Genomic DNA, 21096 nt, shown 5'->3' on the forward strand with positions numbered 1-21096 from the left:
CTCACATGTATATACTGAAACTGACCAATATGTTCTAACGATTCTAAAATCTATTTATTACTAAGTGGGAAGAGTAAACGAATTACTAAGCATTGTTGGAGATCATAGGCGGAGTTATGGGGAGGCATGGGAGGGGGGGGGGACTGCCCCCTCAAACTTGTCTCAATCTTTTTTTTTTTATATATATTAACGTTAGAAAATATTGAATTCAAAAGATATTTTTTGCTCTTGTTTATGATTAAGTTTCTGTGCTTAAATTGATAAATTAATGTCTGCAGATCATGTGTCTGGACTATAACATTTATTTTAAATTTCTGAATGTATAAGAACTGCTACACCTCATTTGAGGCCACCACTTGGAGAAATATGAATAACATACTGCACAACAATGTAGAAAAAAGAAAACTGATCCCAGTATAATGTGTAAACTTAAAGACACGAATAAATAAAATAATTAGAGTTTACATTTCATATGATATCTTCAGGAAGTAAACTTCATATAAAAAAGTTTCTGTTAGCACTGTTATGTAGTTTTATTGATGTATGCATGTGTTTCTGTACGAGAGAGAAAAAGATGGAGATTGTCTTAAGTTATGCCCTATTATAATTTGTAGTAGACCTACAGTTCAAGCCCTATACAACTAGGTCCGAAACATCGCGAATATGGATGTAACACTGTAAGAAACATGCCTCCGAAAATACATTTATTAAATGATCACAGTCAGGTCAAGCTATAATGGGGGGAGGTCAAACTATAACCGGGGAAGGAGGTAAATGATGTTCCTCATAATCCCGTTATATGGGGATTCCATGGTTTTGATTCCCCCCCCCCCCCAAGGAAACAGTTCTCTCTCTGCCTATGTTCGAGGTGTTCACTTTCATTCAAATTATCGCCACGCAGAAAAATTAACCTGAGCATTGTTGCAGATGTTCACGTTTCATTGGTAAAGTCTGTCTCAAAATAAAATGTACCATATCAAAGACTTCGTTGTAAATAAAAAATGTGTTGTAAAGAGACTTCCTGGACGGCATAAAATTTATTTTTCAATTCCAAAATTTCGCGACGTGTGTCACAACACACCGGTTGGGAACCACTGCTGTAATGTACACTTCCGAAAACAAAAGAATAATCGATGTCTGTAAGGTTCGAACAGCCCATCAAAATGGTACAGCTGTTGCAAAAATTTTTTAAATTATAAGTAAACTTAAATCTCATCTTTCTTTCTTCAGTACGAAACACAGAAAAGCAGTTTGGCAAAATATCAAGTTTCCACTAGATGATTTATGTTCGCTAAACATATAACTAGGAACAGGTGTGTCCAACATCTGCCGAAACGAAGACAAAATGAGCCACTCTGACTCATAATTGATAGCTCATATGGAAGAGCAGATGATTGGTAACTATGTCGCAAGTTTTTACGTTCGAAATCTGAGAAAAGTTCAGAATTTTAATGTTGGAAATGTGGAGTATTATGTAGTTCTTTAAAAGAACTGTTTTAACTAGGTAGCAGGATTTAATATCATATCCAGTGACTTCACATCTATTTTAATTCTCATACGTCCAGGTAATGATCATATTAGCACAGTGAGATTTCTTCCTCTGGCCCTTGGACGACTTTCTAGAGTTCTGATGTTTTGGGACAAGTCTGGCTAGCCCCTAGATTCTCCATGTAACGTTTATACATATTATATACACTGAGTGGTAATTTAGAAACGTTATAGTGATTCTTTATGAGTATAAATACTTTCGTATCATATTAAAACTATGAAAGTCTCAAGTCTCGATCTTGATTCAAACTAAAAATTTGTGGCTAGCAGTGGAATATTGTGTGCATATTATATAGGCCATTTGTTATCTCTTGAAACCTACTTGCACGTAATGGAAGAAAGTAGACTGAAAAGCTTCCCTTCTCCACTATGCTCCTACTTGCAATTAGCTAGCACACTTACCCCCACCATAAGATTCCTACTATGAGCTATGGCACATGCTTGCATTTGGTTTCATGAGATAATACTCTGAACCGATTTGTAAAAGTTTTCTTTCAAGATAGATTTAATAGAGGCTATTAAAATAAATGGAAATATATTGTAATAGTATTGAAATTCAAAGATATTATTGCCATGTGCCATTCAGCAGAACAAAATTATTTTCGTCCACTACCATGCATACTTCAATGGCAGAAAAGAGGAAACAAATACGACACAATGCATTCCATGCTCATATTTTCCCCAGGTTTACAATCATGACAATCATGAAGTTTTGTACTTTCCAATGGGCTGTCATAACAGACAAAGATGTGAGAAATATGCAGTGTGTTTCGTAATTCTTTGATTCAAAGTTTTTATGTATATAAATCAGTTAATATTATAGAGATGCAGAATACTCACTGTCTGCACTACCAAATTTGAAAGTAAAAAGGGACATTTATTCTATTCATTCTGTGACATATATTTTACAAAATATTTTTGACTTAGATGAAATAGTTCTTATAATAATTTTCACTTTACATCAAGCTCGAAATTTCTCTGAATTCGACTATTTTAAGGCTATATTTGGGTAATTTAATCATACTTAATCTGGAGTAAGAAAGCGTTAATTGTGCATGTGACTGACTAGTCAGTATCATGTTTGAGCTCCTTTAATCATAGGAGAAGGCCCTGCAGTACGTACCCATTTTTAAGGAGAACCACTGTGAAACTTATGAAAAAGAGAAAAATTCTTTGCCTTCAGCTTAATTTAGATTTATATCTTTGTTCTTATGGCTTGAGCAAAAACAACTCCCTTATTTCAATAAAGTCGAGGAAAAAATCGTCTCAAAATATTCTTATCCAAATTAATGCTATTGGTTAAGTTTTAATTTTTAATGGATAAAAATATGCGATTATTTAAAAAAATACAAAACTATCACAAAAAAAACAACAGACATTTTTAGACATCATCCAACATGACTACTATTCTGTGCTAAAGCATTCAACACAAACCTCGCACAAGAAATTTTATTCCAAATATAAAACAGTTTTAATATTGCAGAATACGGTAAAATTGAAAGCAACACTTTGTACACACAAATTCAATTGAAATTGGTATCTGAAAGTTTATAGAGTGTGGAAGTTCATAAAGCAAATTTTGATAGCTATTTGAGCAACTAATAGAATTATGTTTACTGAAATGTAGTTTCTGTTTTCCTTCTTAGTTACAGCTCTAAGTATTTAATTTAGTCTCTTAAGTCTTTAATTGTATTTTTAGAGTTTTATATCAGATTGCCCAGGTGCACTGTACTGTTAACTAAAAAGGACTATCCTGATTTATACCAAACAAGCATTACACCAACACAGCAAAGCAAACAATTATATTCAAGGGCATAAATTGAGCATTATTAGAAAAAGTGCATGTTCATGCTTCTGTGATATGTACATAATTAACATGTCGAACATAAGTAATAAATTTACAATAAAATATATATCTATACACTTTGTCTAATATATTGCTTTTACTAACAAAAGTATCTTGGAAAATTTTAAAAATATGCATGTATAATTATTTTTGTGGTTGGAATGCTGATTTTTAGGGCAATGTTGTTAAAATATAATTAGGCCTACAAATAGTCTCTTCTGAAGATTAGGAATATTCAAACCGTTCACCAAATGTCAGTGTTCTACTTTTTAAACTTGTTAATCCTATTGTTATCATCATTACTACTCTTACACACAAATTCTATAGTATAGAAGGAAGACATTTAGCAACTTAATTACATATGCTTACTACCAAGTCAATTCTGATAAAGGAATAATTTAAAGACCAAGAAAAAACACGAAAATATACATTTTTATCTGATGAAGTATAAAACTCGATGCTACAAAAGTTCATCAAAATTTATGAGATTATAATATCATTTTTTCCAATGGCATCAGGCTGGTGGTTAAATACCATTCTCCTTCGAGCATCCCAATATAGAGCCCTTATAATATCTCTATTTACATTATTCAGTGCAGAACAATGAATAGAACTAAAATTCGAGTAAGTGAATTAGAATGTGAAGGAGGTATACGTGACATTAGCATAGAATTATCATGAAATAATTTCGATAAACCATTAAATAAATTAGTATCAAAAAGTTGACACATACTTTCTCATTATACGTTCTACATATTTCACAGAAATTCCATTCCTTTATCATATTACGAATGACACTAGTGCTTATAGCTTATTTTCTTGAATTAATTAAAAGATATATGGTACATAAATGAAAATATAATTTAATATGCACCCAACTTTTTTACTGCATACAAAGGACTTTATGTATAATCCCAAAAGTAAGACATTTAACTTCTTTTAATACACTGAACAGTTAAAGTATATATATGTGATTACAGTCTGTACAAAACTAGACAGGTGTGTAGAACTTCTCTCTCTTACATGCGGGAAGGGAGTGACATTGTAAAGTTGTGCGATAGTGCAGTGTGACTGATTGTACAGTCTGCCTGTCATGTGCCGTGTTGGAATTGAGCAGCTGATGTGAACTCGAATTTGTACAGTATCTTATTATTATTATTATTATTATTATTATTATCATCATTATCATCATTGTCCTTGCAGGTATTACGCCTAGTGGCCTGTTACGGTCTCCATCCATCTTTTCAGGGGGCGTCCCAAAGATCGTCTTCCATGTGGTATATAGCGGAGAATTTGTCTTGAGAGTCTGGAACAGTCCATCCTATTGACATGGTTAAGCCATTTTTGTCTACAGTGGTTGAGATGTTCATACATAGGTGTAATTTTCAATTCTTTTGTAATTAGTTCATTCCTTTTGTGGTCAAGCAAGCTGTAGCCGGCAGTCCTCCTTAGAAATCTTATTTCCACAGTTGTTAGGTATTGAACATCTGAGTTTCGAACAGTCCAGGCCTCACTACCATATAATTATAATTATTATCATCATCATTATTATTATTATTATTATTATTATTATTATTATTATTATTATTATTATTATTATTATAAAAGTAACAAGAGAGACTGAATATGAATATGGTAGTGTGCAAACGATAAGTATAAACCATAAGTAAGATTTCATGGTATACCAGTAAATATGAAGCTATAAAGGAAAGATACAGTTTTTAGCTCCATGGACTCCCTTACATCAGCTAATAATATCTCGTGGAAAAGTGTCAGGCCTACATAAATCTGATGTGACGAACAGTACAGAAAATAATGGGGCATGTGGTTTATCTGAACCAGGTGTTTCAGATATTAGTATCAGTAACAATGACGCAGATCAAATACATCTATTTCATTTTATCCTGATGACTTAAATAGGGCGAAAGATGATAGTAATCCTATTTCTGACGATCCTACAAAATGGACAATAAATTAATCCCTTCACAATCATATCACTAAATGAAGTTGTGTTATACCGGTACTCAAAATGTGGACAGTGATTTTGAAAACTCATGTAATTAGGCAATACATTGACTTTCCAAGGTGTACTTACGTAAACATTGTTTTACAGAATCATAAGGAATGATGAGAAACAACAAAGATGTCAGTTCTCTCCATTAACATCTTGCGCTCATTAATTTTATTATATTTAAAACCTAAGTTATTTATAATAGTGTGCAGAGAAGAAATACTGCTGTGGAAGATTTCGCATTTCGTAGCAAAATCTGCATCTTTTTGAATGTAATCAGTAATATAAATACACATGCTGCTGGAATAACTATGAAAACAATAGCCATGACAGAACACCAATACTTTCTGTGATATAGTAACAAAGATTAAACTCTTCCGAATAAACAGCTGGTTACCACATGCTCACTGAGAAACAGTCAGCAACACTGATCTGTCACCATGAGCTTTGGTTGGCTGGTTTAAGTGGTTACCATGGTAATGCCTTGAAGCCACTGAATTATTAATACCTTTCTAGTTTTGTATAGATTGTAATTACGCACAAATTTACATGGGAAAGCTGTATATTAACCACATTTTACTATTTACAAAAATTAATTATTTAAAAGTGATATATTGTACATGTGAAAATGTATTACAGTATACTTCCCTTCAATGGTTCATGCACACATAACAAAAAATCTTTTTATGACAAGAGATGCTAATCCCATACTAATGAGGTGATCTTCACTAAAGATAGTGACTACCTGCTTAGTCTAGTGAAGCTCGAGGGCTTTTTAGACTTTGATAAAATTCGCAATGAATATCAATCCATCTTCTTAATGTATCCAGCTGTTTGCTGACAACATAAAGTCCACTATAGTCCACTGTAGTCTATTCAGTTATTGTTTTTCACGAGAAATGAGGGGTATTTTGATCAGTGTTCATTATAGATGCCTGTTGCTAGTAGCTAGAGTTGAGGTGTAGTGCAATGAATATTATAAATATGGGCAAATAATAATTAGTCCCTCCTAAACATTGACTTTAGGGACATACCTACAAATTACTTCATTTCATTCATCTTTTTATATTATGCAAGAAACGTGATTAAAAATGGTTGGAGCTAATTTAGGCTAAATTGCCATTTTGTATTAATTATTAAATAACGGCCTATTCATTTTACAAGAAATATTACATTTTATATATATCAATCCCAGATAAATCGATCTAATAGAATGGACAGACAGACAGCATACCCAAAATCACTTTTTGGTGGGCCTATCATGGATGCCACAAAGAATATTTTCGCGAAAATCTTGAAATCAATTTTATATTTCGTATAATGAAAAATTAAAAACTGATACAGAATAATTCATTCCTTGATTATATATCTCCAAAATGCAAGACAAGAATGCTTTATTGCACAGATGTGATGTTTACATTTAAGATTTGATCCAGAATTGCTCACAGATAAAACCTTTTAACTACATTGGTGCAATTTTACTTACTTATTCTCTTAGCCTTCATGGTTGAATCAAGTAACTTTTCTGAAGTGAAGGCCACTAGGTTGAGAAATAAGATTTAATACTGATTATTATACTATATGATACTACCCTTGGCCAATCATTCATTTCTAATATCAGTGTTAATTTTATTATCAGCTATGCCAGCATTCTAAGGTTAGAAACTCCAACTTTTACACGAAAGTTTCTGCTTTTCTTTTTCGAATGCTATAGCAACTTAGCTCAACTATTCTCTTAAGTTGGTTTATTTGTACTTCTTTCTATGTGCTGTACTAACAAACCTATTAGTTTTGCAAAGTAAAAAGGAAATTCCCGCATTTTATACATTCTGCATGTCCAGCCTTCAGCATTCCAACCAATGTTACTTAAACAATTAGAATAGTTGATGCATACTATGCTACAAATATGATTATCAAATAACTTACTGAGAATGTTTCAAATACTGATAGTTTACAGACAAAAGAAGTTGAAATGTGTGAAAGAAAAACATTGAGATGGAATGAATGTACTTCAAGAATTCAGTTTTCTTTTAAATACTCCAACATTCCATCTTGCTACATTAAAAGAGACATTCAAATATGGAGAATATGTTTTACTGATGTATGTAATATACTTCAAACCAGACTCTTTTTTCTATTTTTAGTAAAAATCTTATTATGATTATACCTAGTTCAAAAAGATTCCTGGTTTACTTAATAACTCGTGATTAAACATGTCAGGATTCTTAATGTAATTTTAAAAGCACCTGACACTATTTATCATGCACTAAAAAGACTAATTTGTACAAACATATCTCTCAAATTTAGATAGGTATCATTCCCAAAACACAAAATGAAGAATGAAATAATGTATAGATTAAATATGTTCACTCATAATTATAACTATATACCATATTACTCTTTATGTACTATATGATGTATTTGGTCATACTTCATATCAGGGCCAGCTGCCATATGATGCATTAAAGTAAAGAATGCTTGAACTAAACATCTGAATTCTCTAGATGAAAGCACAATTGATAAACTATTGTAATAATTAAATTAATAAATGTTAATTTCGATGGAAAAAAATTTAAACCCAGTTTGCCTCAAAGGTTTCAATTCTATATTAATAATCTCTCTTGTCCGTACTTACAATATACATACATAAAATATTTCTAATTCAAATTGTAAAATATGCATGTCCAATTTTTATACAACTACAAAATTACGAGCAATGAAATGAGTCTTATATATGAAAAAGTATTCTTTTAATTTAATATACGAAAAAATATGAATTTTAACTTGATAAAAAAACATAACCACTATCTGTTTCGCACAGAACACAACTTTACAGAAGCTATAAAAAAAATTAGCATGCATGAAAAGACTTCCAATGGTTAACTCCGCATAACAAAATAATACGTATTGCACTTATTTACATACTTGTAATTTTATAAGCTGAAATACTCTTCCACATGCACATTTAAAATAAAATGTCTAAAATTCTCTTACAATAAAAACAATACAATAAATTATCTAAATTAAAAAATAGTTTTTTTTTTTCACTTATTTTTCTGTTACAAATATTCCCTAAATAATCAAAACGATCACTTCAGGCAGACAGCAATGCCTGAATAGAAACTCGATCAACTCTTTTCAGTGACAAACACACATAATGCACCCAACAAATAAGTAGTAACGAAATTGAAGTACTGGAATGGTAACCAGCAAAACACTTCTCACTCATATTCAACATTTAAAGTTCACAGTAAAAGACTAACAAGCCAAAAGACTCAGAATCAACATACATTGTAGCTTAGCATACACAACTATTCCAATCAATAAAATAATTTAAACATTATTCTTTACATTCACATAATACTATTCACCTCTACTGGCACCATTCAATTCTTCCTAATCAGTCAGAACGTTGAGGCAAGTTGGATGGAATGTGGTCAACATAAGCAGAAGGAAACTGGCCATATTTTCCTCCACACTCTCCATATAACCAGTCATCATCTATTCTACTGATCACGTAAACAGACGAACCTTCCTGTAAACACAATATTAACGTAAGAACTGCATAACATTGTTTATTCTTGCGTAATAGTACATTATACAACGAGCCTATAATGATAGTAATTAAGAAGCGAGTATGATGTTTATGAAACGAGCACAAGCGAGTTTCATAATTTTCATACGAGCTTCTTAATTACCATTATAGGCGAGTTTCATACGACTTTTTATGCTCGACCATATTTCTAACTTGAAATTATTCAGATGTATACATTTTATTTGTATCTGACAAGATCGGAAGTGACCTTGTTCTAGGTCGTGAATTGTGAGATGTGCGCAGATGCGACAGTATTGATTTTTTCTGAGGAACAATAATGTCATTGACCTTGATCTAATCACGTTAAACTTGATATAACCTTGATTACTGAATTCGACATTGAAAAACGAAATGACAAATTGAATTTATTTGAATATTATTTACAATTAACGCCAATTATTATAGTAACAGAACATAACCTTCTGCGACAGTATTGGATTTCCAGCCTCCGTGACTTTTCGCTAATTCTCTTTCAATTGCATATCCGAGAATAATCGATACTTGCGGTTTTATAACGGTACAAAAAGCTGACTTGTCATTGGCTGAACACCAGTAAAGTTGACATTGGCTGAACACCTGTACTTTAATGAGTAGGTGTACTTTAATGACATGCATTAAAGGACTGCTACCAGGTGTATAATTACTACATTTCGGCATGGTCGAGCATAAAGTAGTTTAAAAAATGCCATATTGATTAAATTCTCAGTAAAACTACTTTTGGTGCCTCCCAAAACCTTATCAACAGAGTAGAAGAAAAAGTAGAAGTAATTACTGTATATACCACTTAACACTACAAAAGAGTCAACAATCCAATTCTTTCCATGCATTAAACTTTCCTCTTTGCAAACTAAACCTATGAAAATTTATCAATTGGGTAAACATAACGATAACGGTGACTATGAATAATGTTAATAAATAATAATAGTAATAATAACAACCTGGAGAAAGGTGGCATTCAGTGAAACCACTGGAATCTCAGGCAGTTAAAATAAACTTACCTGCAGTTCCAAGTCATCCCAAGTTTCAGGAGAAAACGAATATAAGGCAGTTACAACTTGTGCTGGAGATCGTTGCAATTGTTTACTGTTATCGCCTTCAGTGCCATTAAGAGGAACTACTATTTTAATGAAGTTGGTAGGAAACATGCCTTGGTTCTGGCCAACTTGACCATATAGCCAATCAGCATTCACTTGGTGCAGGAGAAAAATTACATCACTAGCCTGAAATAAAATTTATAATACTATTATCATATAAATCTGAATTTCAATTGTTTAATTCATTTATTTGAAAATGTAGCAAGTCTCATTATTGTTAAAATGACGAAAGTGAACGCAATCTACAGTTGCACATACTTTCTCAATACACATGTTTTACTTTAACTAAACTGTTTGAAGTTTGTATCAATTGACAAAATGTTTTAGGATTTTCTGATGTAGTCTATACTTTATAATTTGAAAGTTTCTGTTGTGGACGACTTCTGGGGAAACAAAAACTTTATTTTTTATGTTACAGAGGACTACTTTCTACATCACGGGGAGAAAGGAGTTTGAATAAAATACTCACAGTAACCTGCAAATAAATTGTTATTGTGTGCTACTTTTGTGCAAGAATAAAATCATATTTTCTTAGAAGTTCTCGAATTTAATATGCAAACTGAAAATGGTTACTATAAGCAAACAAAATCAGTACAATATTTTGGGAGAAAAATCTTTTGTAAAATCAAACAATCATTATGTATGTATATTTAGAATAACTATCACATTATATGCTTAATAAGTTACCATGATTGCACATTTTGTGATTTTATGATGTAATGTCATACACCACAGAACAATAATCTAACAGAAGAACAAAAGAAAAGAAATTTCATTGCAACATATGAAACAACCAAGATAAAATTCCCTCAAATCATATTGATGAGTGTGTGCGAGAAATTCGATATAAAACTTTCTACCAGAAGTTTATGAAAGTGGCATGCACAGCAAGGCTAAAATGTTGTAATTATAATAATGTTCTGGATTAAATTGGAAACTGAAATAGCAATACCACAGATCAATTCCAAAGTTGTTCAAGAATGGGAACTATGATATAAGAAATGCAATGATTTAAACATACTTGAAATGAGAGATCATCAGGGTGCGTGGCAGGGTAATCATATAATGCAATTCCATATGGCTTCTTCATATCTTCTGCCTACAAAACAAAATAAAAAGTCAGATGGATATAGTGTTGTGTGTATATAAAATCTTCACTGTAGAAAAAGATCTAATGCAGCACATCAGTAGGATTTACTACAATCATTTCCAAATATTTTGATTACACATCTTAACATGACAGATCATTTGCCTTTCGTGAACATAGTGATGTTGATGACAATGACGGAATTAATGACCAGTGAGATGATGTCAAATATTACCATGCTATTATGCAAATCTGGCTGTCAGGTAGTAGCTCCCTGTAAGGCAGGTTTGAGTAATTTCAAGGAAAAATTGTTCTGGGGCCAGGTATCGATCCCAGGAGCCTTCACTTAGTGCACACATGCTCTACCAACTGAGCTACCCCAGGAACTATACACGATACTGTCACAATTTTTCGTTACTGGAGGTACGTTAACAGGAAGACACAATTTAAGTCACACAGAATTTGTGTGCACTCAAAGTTGGGTTCTGGCGTCTTGTCAGCCCATTTGAGTTGTGTGGATATAAAGGAAAAATTGTAACGGTGTCGTGTATAGTTCCTGGGGTAGCTCAATCAGTACAGCATTTGTGCACTAAGCAAGGGTCCTGGGATCAATACCCACCCCCAGAACAATTTTTCCTTGAAATTATTCATTACCATGCTATATTACAAACTCGGAATATTTACATACACATCAATTAATATAAACATTTTGGACACATGTCTTTGGAAACTGTAATCCCTTTATCATATTTACATAGAAGAAAACCACGACTGTAGTCACTTCATTCTGCCAAAGAAAAAAATTTATACACTAAATAAAATGTACGCATCTTCAATAATTGAGAGGGTCAGAAGCAAAGGGGTATAAGTGAGAAAACGTGCTTGAAAGTGCTTAAGCTTTCGTAAATTCCATGAAATTTTTTATTCCAATTTTAGTGTGTGATGTGGTTAAATTTTAGATGCATCACTTTACCCTAGATGCACTTAACTCGGGTTTTTAAAAATGTCACTTGTACCCCTTTGCTTCTAACCCCCTCAATTTACTTTGACGCAGTAACTAGCAAAAGAGATTGATTTCTGGCTCCACATTCATGACTGGAACCTTTGTTTAGCAAACTCTTTAAAATGGATACTCAGGGCACAGATTAAGCAGTAACAAATTCAATCCATTACCTAGTAGTGGCCTATGACAACAAATCATCAGTTCGATAATATGGAGTGATAAAGTGTTGCTAAGTCTTGGCCATTTTAATTTCATTAACATTACGCTATTGTTCAGAACCTCGATGGACACTCAATGCAGAATCAACACACCAAAGGCATCCCACAAAAGTATTATAAATTAGCGAGAGTTTATATGAATGCTGTAATACAATAATGCAGTATCAACAGTGTTGACTGTGCAGTTATCAGTATTTTTAACAATTCAATTCATGTTTAACTGAAAAATGTATTGAGATATATTTAATTAATACCAAATTAAAACGAACCAGAACAAACCACAACCACTTCTTATGAGACTGAATGAAAAGGTTCCTCAGAATATTGTTCTAATCTGCTCTGGTCCTGGCCCTATACATCTGTACTCATGGCAACAGCATTCATTTAATATACTCACACATGTAGGAAAAGATGAATGGCCAAGCATGAGAACAACATATTTTATGATCTTGTTTAATTTGTCAATCCAATATGCTATACGTCTACAATCAATTTTTTTTTAAGTTATAATATTTTAGAGTTGGGGTGTTGTAAGAAAGTGCCTGAAGGCCACTGCCTTGATCTGAATGAGACAAAGATAATTTTCGCGCAGTTGCTGCTTTGACATTATATGTTATTGTGATAGGTAATCTAGCTCAAGATCTACACCAGTTTTCCAGTGTAACTAAAGTAATAAGTCTGGAGATATTTCCTCTGTAATCATTCAATAACACATTACAATGACTTAACTATCCAGACAAATTGATTATTAGAGTGTGAAGAATAATTCCATAAGCCAAACCACAGCAGTGCACTCCTGACATCTGGCAACTTTGTTAGAAGACCATGCAGGGCAAGTAAAGCTCTGCAATCCATTCTAAAAGAATCGATACATTCAAAACACAATTTTCATCTGCCTGTTGTGTATTTAAAAAAAAAAACTTTGTTTCCTTTTTGTTTTTCCATTACTTAACCACGCAGTACAAGAACCAAACAAAGACGACGCTCATTGGATGATAGCTTATATATTGCATGTGTGCATTCTTATAACACCCCTACACTAGTAGCCTCTAAGGTATTTCTCAAGTATTCTGACGTGAAATGTGAGGGATATTTTTCCTTTCTTTAGTTAACATTGCTTATTTTGGCTAAAGTTTCGCCATTTTCTTCACTGAAGCATTCAATTTCAAAAACTTGAAACAGTATTATTAAATTTATTCAGTTATCAGATTTAAAAGGTAAATTTTTTATAAAATGACTCATCTTGAATCTTACTTTCATTATCTGAATAAGGACACCACAGATACATGAAATGCCACCGTAAACGAGTAAAATATTGAACTGTTCAGTTGGAAAAGTTTGCTTAAATAAATTAAGAAAACAAGAAAATGTTTCAGCATGCACCAACTGTACCTGAAATTTAAGTGGCCGAGGAGGAAGAACTGGGGGAGGCCCATCAATATCCAATTCTCTCAGTGCTTCAGGAGGCAGGGGAGGAGGTGGAATGGATGGCATTGGTGGTGACCAATTACCAGCATCATTATCATCATATTCCCCATTAGTTGTATGGTTTTTGGCAGTTGACCGATTTACTGCAACTGGAAACAAGGATATTCTAGACACCTGATCACTGGTAGCCTCAGACACCTTTGGCAACGTTGGAGGCCTCCCAGGTTTTGCTCGGATAATTGTTGGCATCGATGTGAAAGACGTGCTCTTAACTACAGTGGAAGAGCTCACCACCTGTTTGTAGAATGTGGAGTTACTGGTCACCTTCTGTGTTGGTGCACTACTTGAAGTGGTTTGCTGTCTGGGAGGAGAGAAAGGATCTTGTGGCTGAATACTCCACGGATCTTTCTGCTCACTGGATGGAGTACTGAAGCTCGAAGAAGTAGACAGTCCTCCAAAGAAATCAAAATCATCCTCGAAACCACTTTCAAACATCGAGGAGCTCCCACCACCTGGAGTGTGCCCATTGTTTGACACAGAACCATCACTTCCGAAGCTATTAACACTGAGTCCGTCACTACTGGAACGTGTTGTTGGTGTTGGAGAGCATGAAGGGGAGTGTAGATCAATTAGTGATGCAGTTGCTATGGGCATTTGAGTTTCTTTTTTCATATTTTTCTGTTGTGTTGAAATATTGTGCTGAGAATTGGTCATACGAGAGGTGTTCCGAGAAAATATCCCAGAGAGAAGGTTGCTGGGTCGATTAGGTACCTGCAAACAAACATACATAAAGATATTGTAAATAAAGGTGGACAAATATTGAAGGCGTCCTTTCTTTAACAATGAAAAATACTTACACAGACTATTACACTCTTACTACGTCATACTACTTTTGACCAATAAAACGGTACGAAAGGACGTATTTCAACCAATCGTGGCTTCTTATCGCACAATTTTATCGCGTCCCTAGCATTTGTTTAATTTTATCGCGTCCCTAGCATTTGTTTCTTTGTTTGCCAACATTTGAAACTGCGCTGGTCTGGACAGCGAATAGGGATTATAAAGAATGGACACTTCGCGTCGGTACCTTTGATGTCGCCGGACTGATTTCAATGACCTTCAAGCCAGCTAAAGCGTCAGATTCTGCTTTCTTCCTAGAGTTGGTGCTGACATCACACCAGCTAGCAGTCGACACAGCAGAAATATAACACATAATTAATACATCTAGGTACATTATGTACTCAAATAAAATAAATTGGATCCATAAAATAATAAATCCTTCATTAACTGCAATGTCTAGACTCTAGAGTTCCTTTATAATGAGAGTTGAGATGTTGACCCCAACAACAATTAAAATATGTAATGATTTGATAGCGCTGAAAATGGAAAAACAAAACTCTTACGAGAAGTAAAACCATATACCTATATTATATTATTATACAAATATTAAACGAATTCGATACTTAATTTTATAATGTATTAGCCTATATTATTTTATAATATAATGTATTATATCTGAAATATAAAATATTATTATTACAACTAGTTTGTCATTGAGAAATAAGGAAAAGCTGTTAACTTGAATTTATTTGAAGCAAAGCATTGGATTATGCAATAAGGTAGGCGATGTTTGGATCCTGTGCCTCAACTCTATTCTCAATTATTATCTTAGCGTATGCTCGATTACACTACCTCTAGCGCTTGAAAGTGGAACTATACGCTGGTGCACAGAGAAACAAAACACAGGAAAATTCGATCAGTGTCCATTCTTTATAATCTCTATTCGCTGGTCTGGATGTCAAAAAAAAAATTATATATATAAAATTACAAACCACGCCAGTCGATGCACAGCAGTTTCAAATATGACTCACATTGGCATTCAAGAACAAGAATTAATAAAAATCACTGATCATACCTATGCATCTTCTGAAATCCGATTTACAAATAAATGAAGAGCACCATTCGGAAATCCTGAATAAGTTGAATACACCATGTAGGCCTAAATCAACGAGTTCCACTTCTATTACGCACACGTCCAATATAACATCAATTGAACCACCAACCACATTCAAATTTGAAAATTGTACATTCAATAATTATTCCTTTCAAAATTATTCATATTTATTTTTTATGTCAACGTCGTTAATTAAAACTTTTCTAACACTTGTGTATATTAGTTAGGTTATGTTATAGCTTCTGCTATATGATATTATGGATAGTCATGTATCAGAGATTGTTTAATATTAAGATTTATTGAAAATCATCTGTCAAGTGACGTTGATTACTGGGATTCGGATAATTGAAGTGGAATGTTGCATTTTAATAAAAATGAAACTGAATCAACAAAGCCTTCTTGACTAGTAACATTGCCATCGTGTATAATAGATCGAGAACTTCTCGACGAGAAGGCATTGCTCACTACTGCCATCTAGCATGCATCTAGCGTAATATTTGTAATGTTGAGATGGTACAATAATACATTTGAAGACAGTTGTATTTTAGTAAGTCAATTAATATTTTATTGTACTGGAGTACTTCGTTACTTCTAATCTTTATATACTTTCTTCTAATCGTGTAATAGTCAATTAAATCCCACTCGAGTTTTGATTTTCTCTAGATAAATCAAAACGTCTAGTGAGATTACTGTTGATAAACTCACTCATCCAATCCAACTAACATTTAATGATCATAAACTTGTATTTATAAAGCTCTCAATGCTCTGATTTATAAAGGAAGCAAGTATGGCATAATATTTATATTATATCATCATCATCAAAAAACAAATCATGATAGTTCAAAACTAAATGCTAAGCACTACTTCTAATTGATTACACATGGAACAATCTTTTTATTGCTATTAATAGACAATGGTCTAATCGCAAATAATTTATTACCAGTATCCCTAGTCCCAATCTTGTTTTATGGTCTGTTAATAGTTACATCTTTATCATGTAAATATACAGCGTACTTCCTTTGTTTCAAACTCATGACAAAAATATGAGGCATAGTTTAGACCTACAACATACACATATTCCTCTATTGATCTTCTAGATATTGAAATCCCTATATATTTTTCTTCTATATTCATAGCTCATTTACTTCACAAATTGTATTTAGTACTACTTTAGACGAAATAATAATAATAATAATAATAATAATAATAATAATAATAATAATAATAATAATAATGCTTTAATCGTGTAAAACAAATTTATGTAACTAGATATGATTGAAGTACTGTACAGTAATATTTCACCACCAAGTAAATAGTACAAATGTTCATAAAGCAACAAATAAAAATTATAGAATTATCATAATGATACTCAATTACACTATTTTTTACTCTTAATAGATGAAGCTCTTATTTGTATCCCAAATGAAATGGAAATGCCAGACATTCTCATGGGTTCAAAAAAAAAAAAAAAGTACCATGAAATCCATAATGGGAATAGGAGACACCATTACTCCCACCAGCAGTTTTGCTAATCACTAACTTTGTTCATCAGATCAGGAACAAAAAGCACACCTGCTGGATTCCAAAGTTTGTCAGTTTAGATAACTGACAATATTCAAATACCTCTGTCAATGTCTAATTTCTAACACTCCTATGTTTTACTACTAAGTACATACATACTTATAATAATCACTCATATATCTAACCTGTTTTCGTTGTTGATTCTTTTGAGCAAACTTTGGTGGTGGTGGTCGTGGTGGTGGTTTCTTCTTTTGTCCAGGTGGTCGACCAAGATGAAGTGATAAAGGTCTGCTTGTTGGAGTTAGTTTTGGAAATGGATCATTACTGTTGGAAGTGATTGCGAAATTACACTCATTACCGGTATCAATTAATTTATGTATTAGCATTACAATACTCATAATGGCAATACATTCGACAAAAAGTGAGGTTTTCATTTAAAAAATTGAATACAAATTTGCTTTGTATAAACAATAACGTGACATAAATAAATTCAAGAAATTAAATAAGTGTATAAGCAGAGCCTTCTTTAGTTACAAGCCGGGGCATGGGTAGGTTTGGCAACGCAGAGGGGAGGCGGGAGATTTTAGAGTGATATTGTGTTTGCTCATTGCTTTCATTATACGTAACGCGTATTTTTTCAATATTACTTCATGCACAAAGGTAAGATCAAAATTCAGAGTAGTGATGTAAATTATTACGGGTTCGAAAATAGTGTTTTATTGCAATCAATTAGCTATACTTCAGAATACGGCGTAAGTAGGCTACTTACATACAAAGGCTGCCACTTAAAATAATTACAAAAAAACATGTTTTTATTGATAGTACGAAGGTAAATAAATAAATAAAAAAGATATTCCTTGCACCGAAAATAATAAAATCAATAATGCAATAAAGACGTAAGTTCCTACGCAGTATTCTTAAGTTCCATTCAGTTAACAAATTTGTGGCTAGCAAATTGACAATGTTTTGCGACTTAATGGTGTTTCATCTGTGAAAGGTTTAGGATATATTTTAATATTATCTTCTGCGATTATCTATCGTGTTTTTCTACAAATATTTCAGATGCCTAGAAAGTGCTGTGTGCCATGTGTCGTAGCAACTACACTTATAATTAAAAAAAAAATAAAAACATACTTGTTTCTTTATTGGTGGTACAAGGGAAAATAAATAAATACTTAAAGAAATGTTACTTGTACCAAAAATAAATAAAATAATGACGTACTTTCGCAATACCCTATTCCAATCAATTAACCATTATGTGGCTAGTAAATTGACAATGTTTTGGAGCTTAATGTTGTTTCACCTCTGCCATGAAAGGTGTAGGATATCATATGCATTTTAATTTCATGTGATTATGTCGTGCTTTTCTATAAATATTTCAGATGTCCAGGAAGCCAGTTTTAGTTTGAACCTGGCCAGTCACCATAACAATACTATTATCCTAAATTATTTGTTATAAACTTTTTAAAATATAATTCTAAATAAATATAACTACAGAAAACAAGCTAAGAATGTGAATTATGCAAATAGGCCTAAAATAAAATGTAAACAGAAGAAACTATTGACATTCCTATTATAATAAAAGTATGAGCATGTAAATACAGTTAAGCCAAGTAAAACAATCTATGAAAAAATGAAAACGCATCCCTTCAACATAATACGTAACAAAACGCAACGGTGAATGTAGAGTATCCAACGCCCACTGAACGAATATTTCACTTTTATCACTGCCAATGTTGCGCTATAATCGTATATGCAAGGTAGGCTATAACAAAAACCTAAACTAACCAAACCTAACCTGTCAAAGAAGCAACAAGTTATACTAAATATGTGTAAAATTGGCCTATGTCTCTATAGTGGGCGGGACATAAGTAACATTGACCAAACCAACAAAGTGATTATATGCATGTACAAATTATAGATAGTTCTGACGTATAGCAGGCATTCCGAATCTTCAACAAAACTGCAACATTTATGGGATCACAAAACAGCTGTTTACAATGACTTTGAAAACCAACGGCGTTACTTTATTGATATAGCAGGCGAGACCCAACAATTTGACTAGAATTCTGATACACACAAATCACAAATAAGAATATAAAAATGTGGTTATACAATATTCAATAGAATAGTCAATTACTTTGTCATCCATAACAGTAAAAATTCCCAAAGACTGCAACCATTTTATTTTCATTTATTGTCTTGTTTTTTTATCACCAACACGCATTTAGTTTATAATACATCAACAATTAATGTTTGGTACGACCGCAAACATAATTCCATCGACACACACTTATATTGTAACATTAATTTACATTGGAAATCGACATTAGCACAAACACGTGTACTGTACGGTCAGCCTCCGGGTGACAGATAATTACAGTGTTGCCGACGTATGGCCCCAGCTTGTAACTAAAGAAGGCTCTGGTATAAGGCCTAATATACAAAGAAGTTAACTTACACATTATTTTCCTTTAGCATTCCCAAAATAAAAATATATTAGACCTAAGCATAAAATGTGTAACTTAATATCTGTATGGCTACTTTCTAAGTTGAATGTGAAGTGTTGAAAATTTACATGTATACAGTGAATAGTATGCATAAATTCAGATTCAAAATTATTAAAATACACAATACAATGAATTACATAATTTCAAAAAGGAAGAATAAATTATTATAAAATGTGCTTCCTCATACAGTCAGAGTGATTGTAAACAAATATAAAGTCAGTTAAGTCTTACCCATCTCCCCAATCGTCCAAAGCTGTTGTGCTATGACGAAAATTTGCATTCCGATTGGTCCCTGGTGGAAGGGGAGCAGGCCGGACAGGAATTTTCATGTCTGTGAAGAGGACAGCACTTTGTAGTAATTTATCCAAAACAAACTGAAATGAATAAGGAGGAGCCTCTGATTACTGTGTTTCCTAACTCCTGTATAGCACAGCTTGTGCATTCACATATGACAATAAACTGTGAAGTGACTAAAATGTCAGGAGGCACTTAAATATTAGGTTGTCTGGAAAACTGTGCTTCAATCAATTCACACATATATAACGTCTATATTCTAGTTACCTTGACAATCGTCCCGGGCGCGCTTCCGTACAGGGACAGTGCCCAGTTTAAGTGTGTGTGTGTATATTAATAAAAAATTAGGGGCTAGAAAATATTGAGAATAGGACGCATGTTTATATGACATTTTTTCGATTAATATACACACACCTAAACTGGGCTCTAACCCAGGGGCGTATTTAGGCCTAGACAGACTAGGGCGACAGATTTGGGGGGCGGTTTTTAAGCTATACCTGTAATTTTTTTATATTTTATTCATAACTCTTTAAAAGACTACATGAACTTAAACGCACAATGAAAAGGATACAGATAAAATTGGCAACAATCAGTTCAAATTTCATCGAGTTAGTTAGTTAGTTAGTTAGTTAGTGGGGTTTAAAAAGGGTGCGTCAGCATCTATGGCTATTTGCGCCCTTATCTAAAATTCTTTACAGAACAGAGACTATACAATAATCAGGATGCTTAAAGAACTAAAAAACGTTGTCACGATTAAAACGAGGTATACAAATGCAGTTTCAACAGGGTGATGCATAAAACATGATAAAAATCTGACCTTAACTAGTATTTAAAAAGAGACAAAATAACAATACAAATGCTACCATAAATAAATTATCTGGCGTATTTCTAAAATACTCGGATGTAAAAGGTCCGAATGTCAAGTTTGTTAAAAAACTTATATACTAAATAACAAGTGTAACCTCCGGATGTAAAGGGTCCGGAGGA

The 21096-nt window shown here is 32.9% G+C and overlaps 1 protein-coding gene across 3 annotated transcripts in view; it reads right to left on the reverse strand.

The window, feature by feature from the left end:
- LOC138696472 (SH3 domain-containing protein 19-like) overlaps positions 1–21096 on the reverse strand; it is a 66198-nt gene that overhangs the window by 13633 nt on the left and 31469 nt on the right. Inside the window, exons 2-7 of one of the 3 annotated variants that reach the window (XM_069821479.1) lie at positions 20047–20189; positions 17491–17629; positions 13795–14601; positions 11116–11193; positions 9999–10220; positions 8777–8940 (exon numbers count right to left, since the gene is read on the reverse strand). In XM_069821479.1, the coding sequence (XP_069677580.1) occupies positions 8806–8940; positions 9999–10220; positions 11116–11193; positions 13795–14601; positions 17491–17629; positions 20047–20189 (1524 nt within the window). In that variant the 3' untranslated portion in view covers positions 8777–8805. Of the gene's footprint in view, positions 1–165; positions 8941–9998; positions 10221–11115; positions 11194–13794; positions 14602–17490; positions 17630–20046; positions 20190–21096 lie in introns of those variants that run through there. The other 2 variants (XM_069821478.1, XM_069821480.1) reach the window with 2 other exon arrangements.

The sequence above is a fragment of the Periplaneta americana genome, chromosome 3 (assembly GCF_040183065.1).
Source record: "Periplaneta americana isolate PAMFEO1 chromosome 3, P.americana_PAMFEO1_priV1, whole genome shotgun sequence".
Taxonomy (NCBI): Eukaryota; Metazoa; Arthropoda; class Insecta; order Blattodea; family Blattidae; genus Periplaneta; species Periplaneta americana.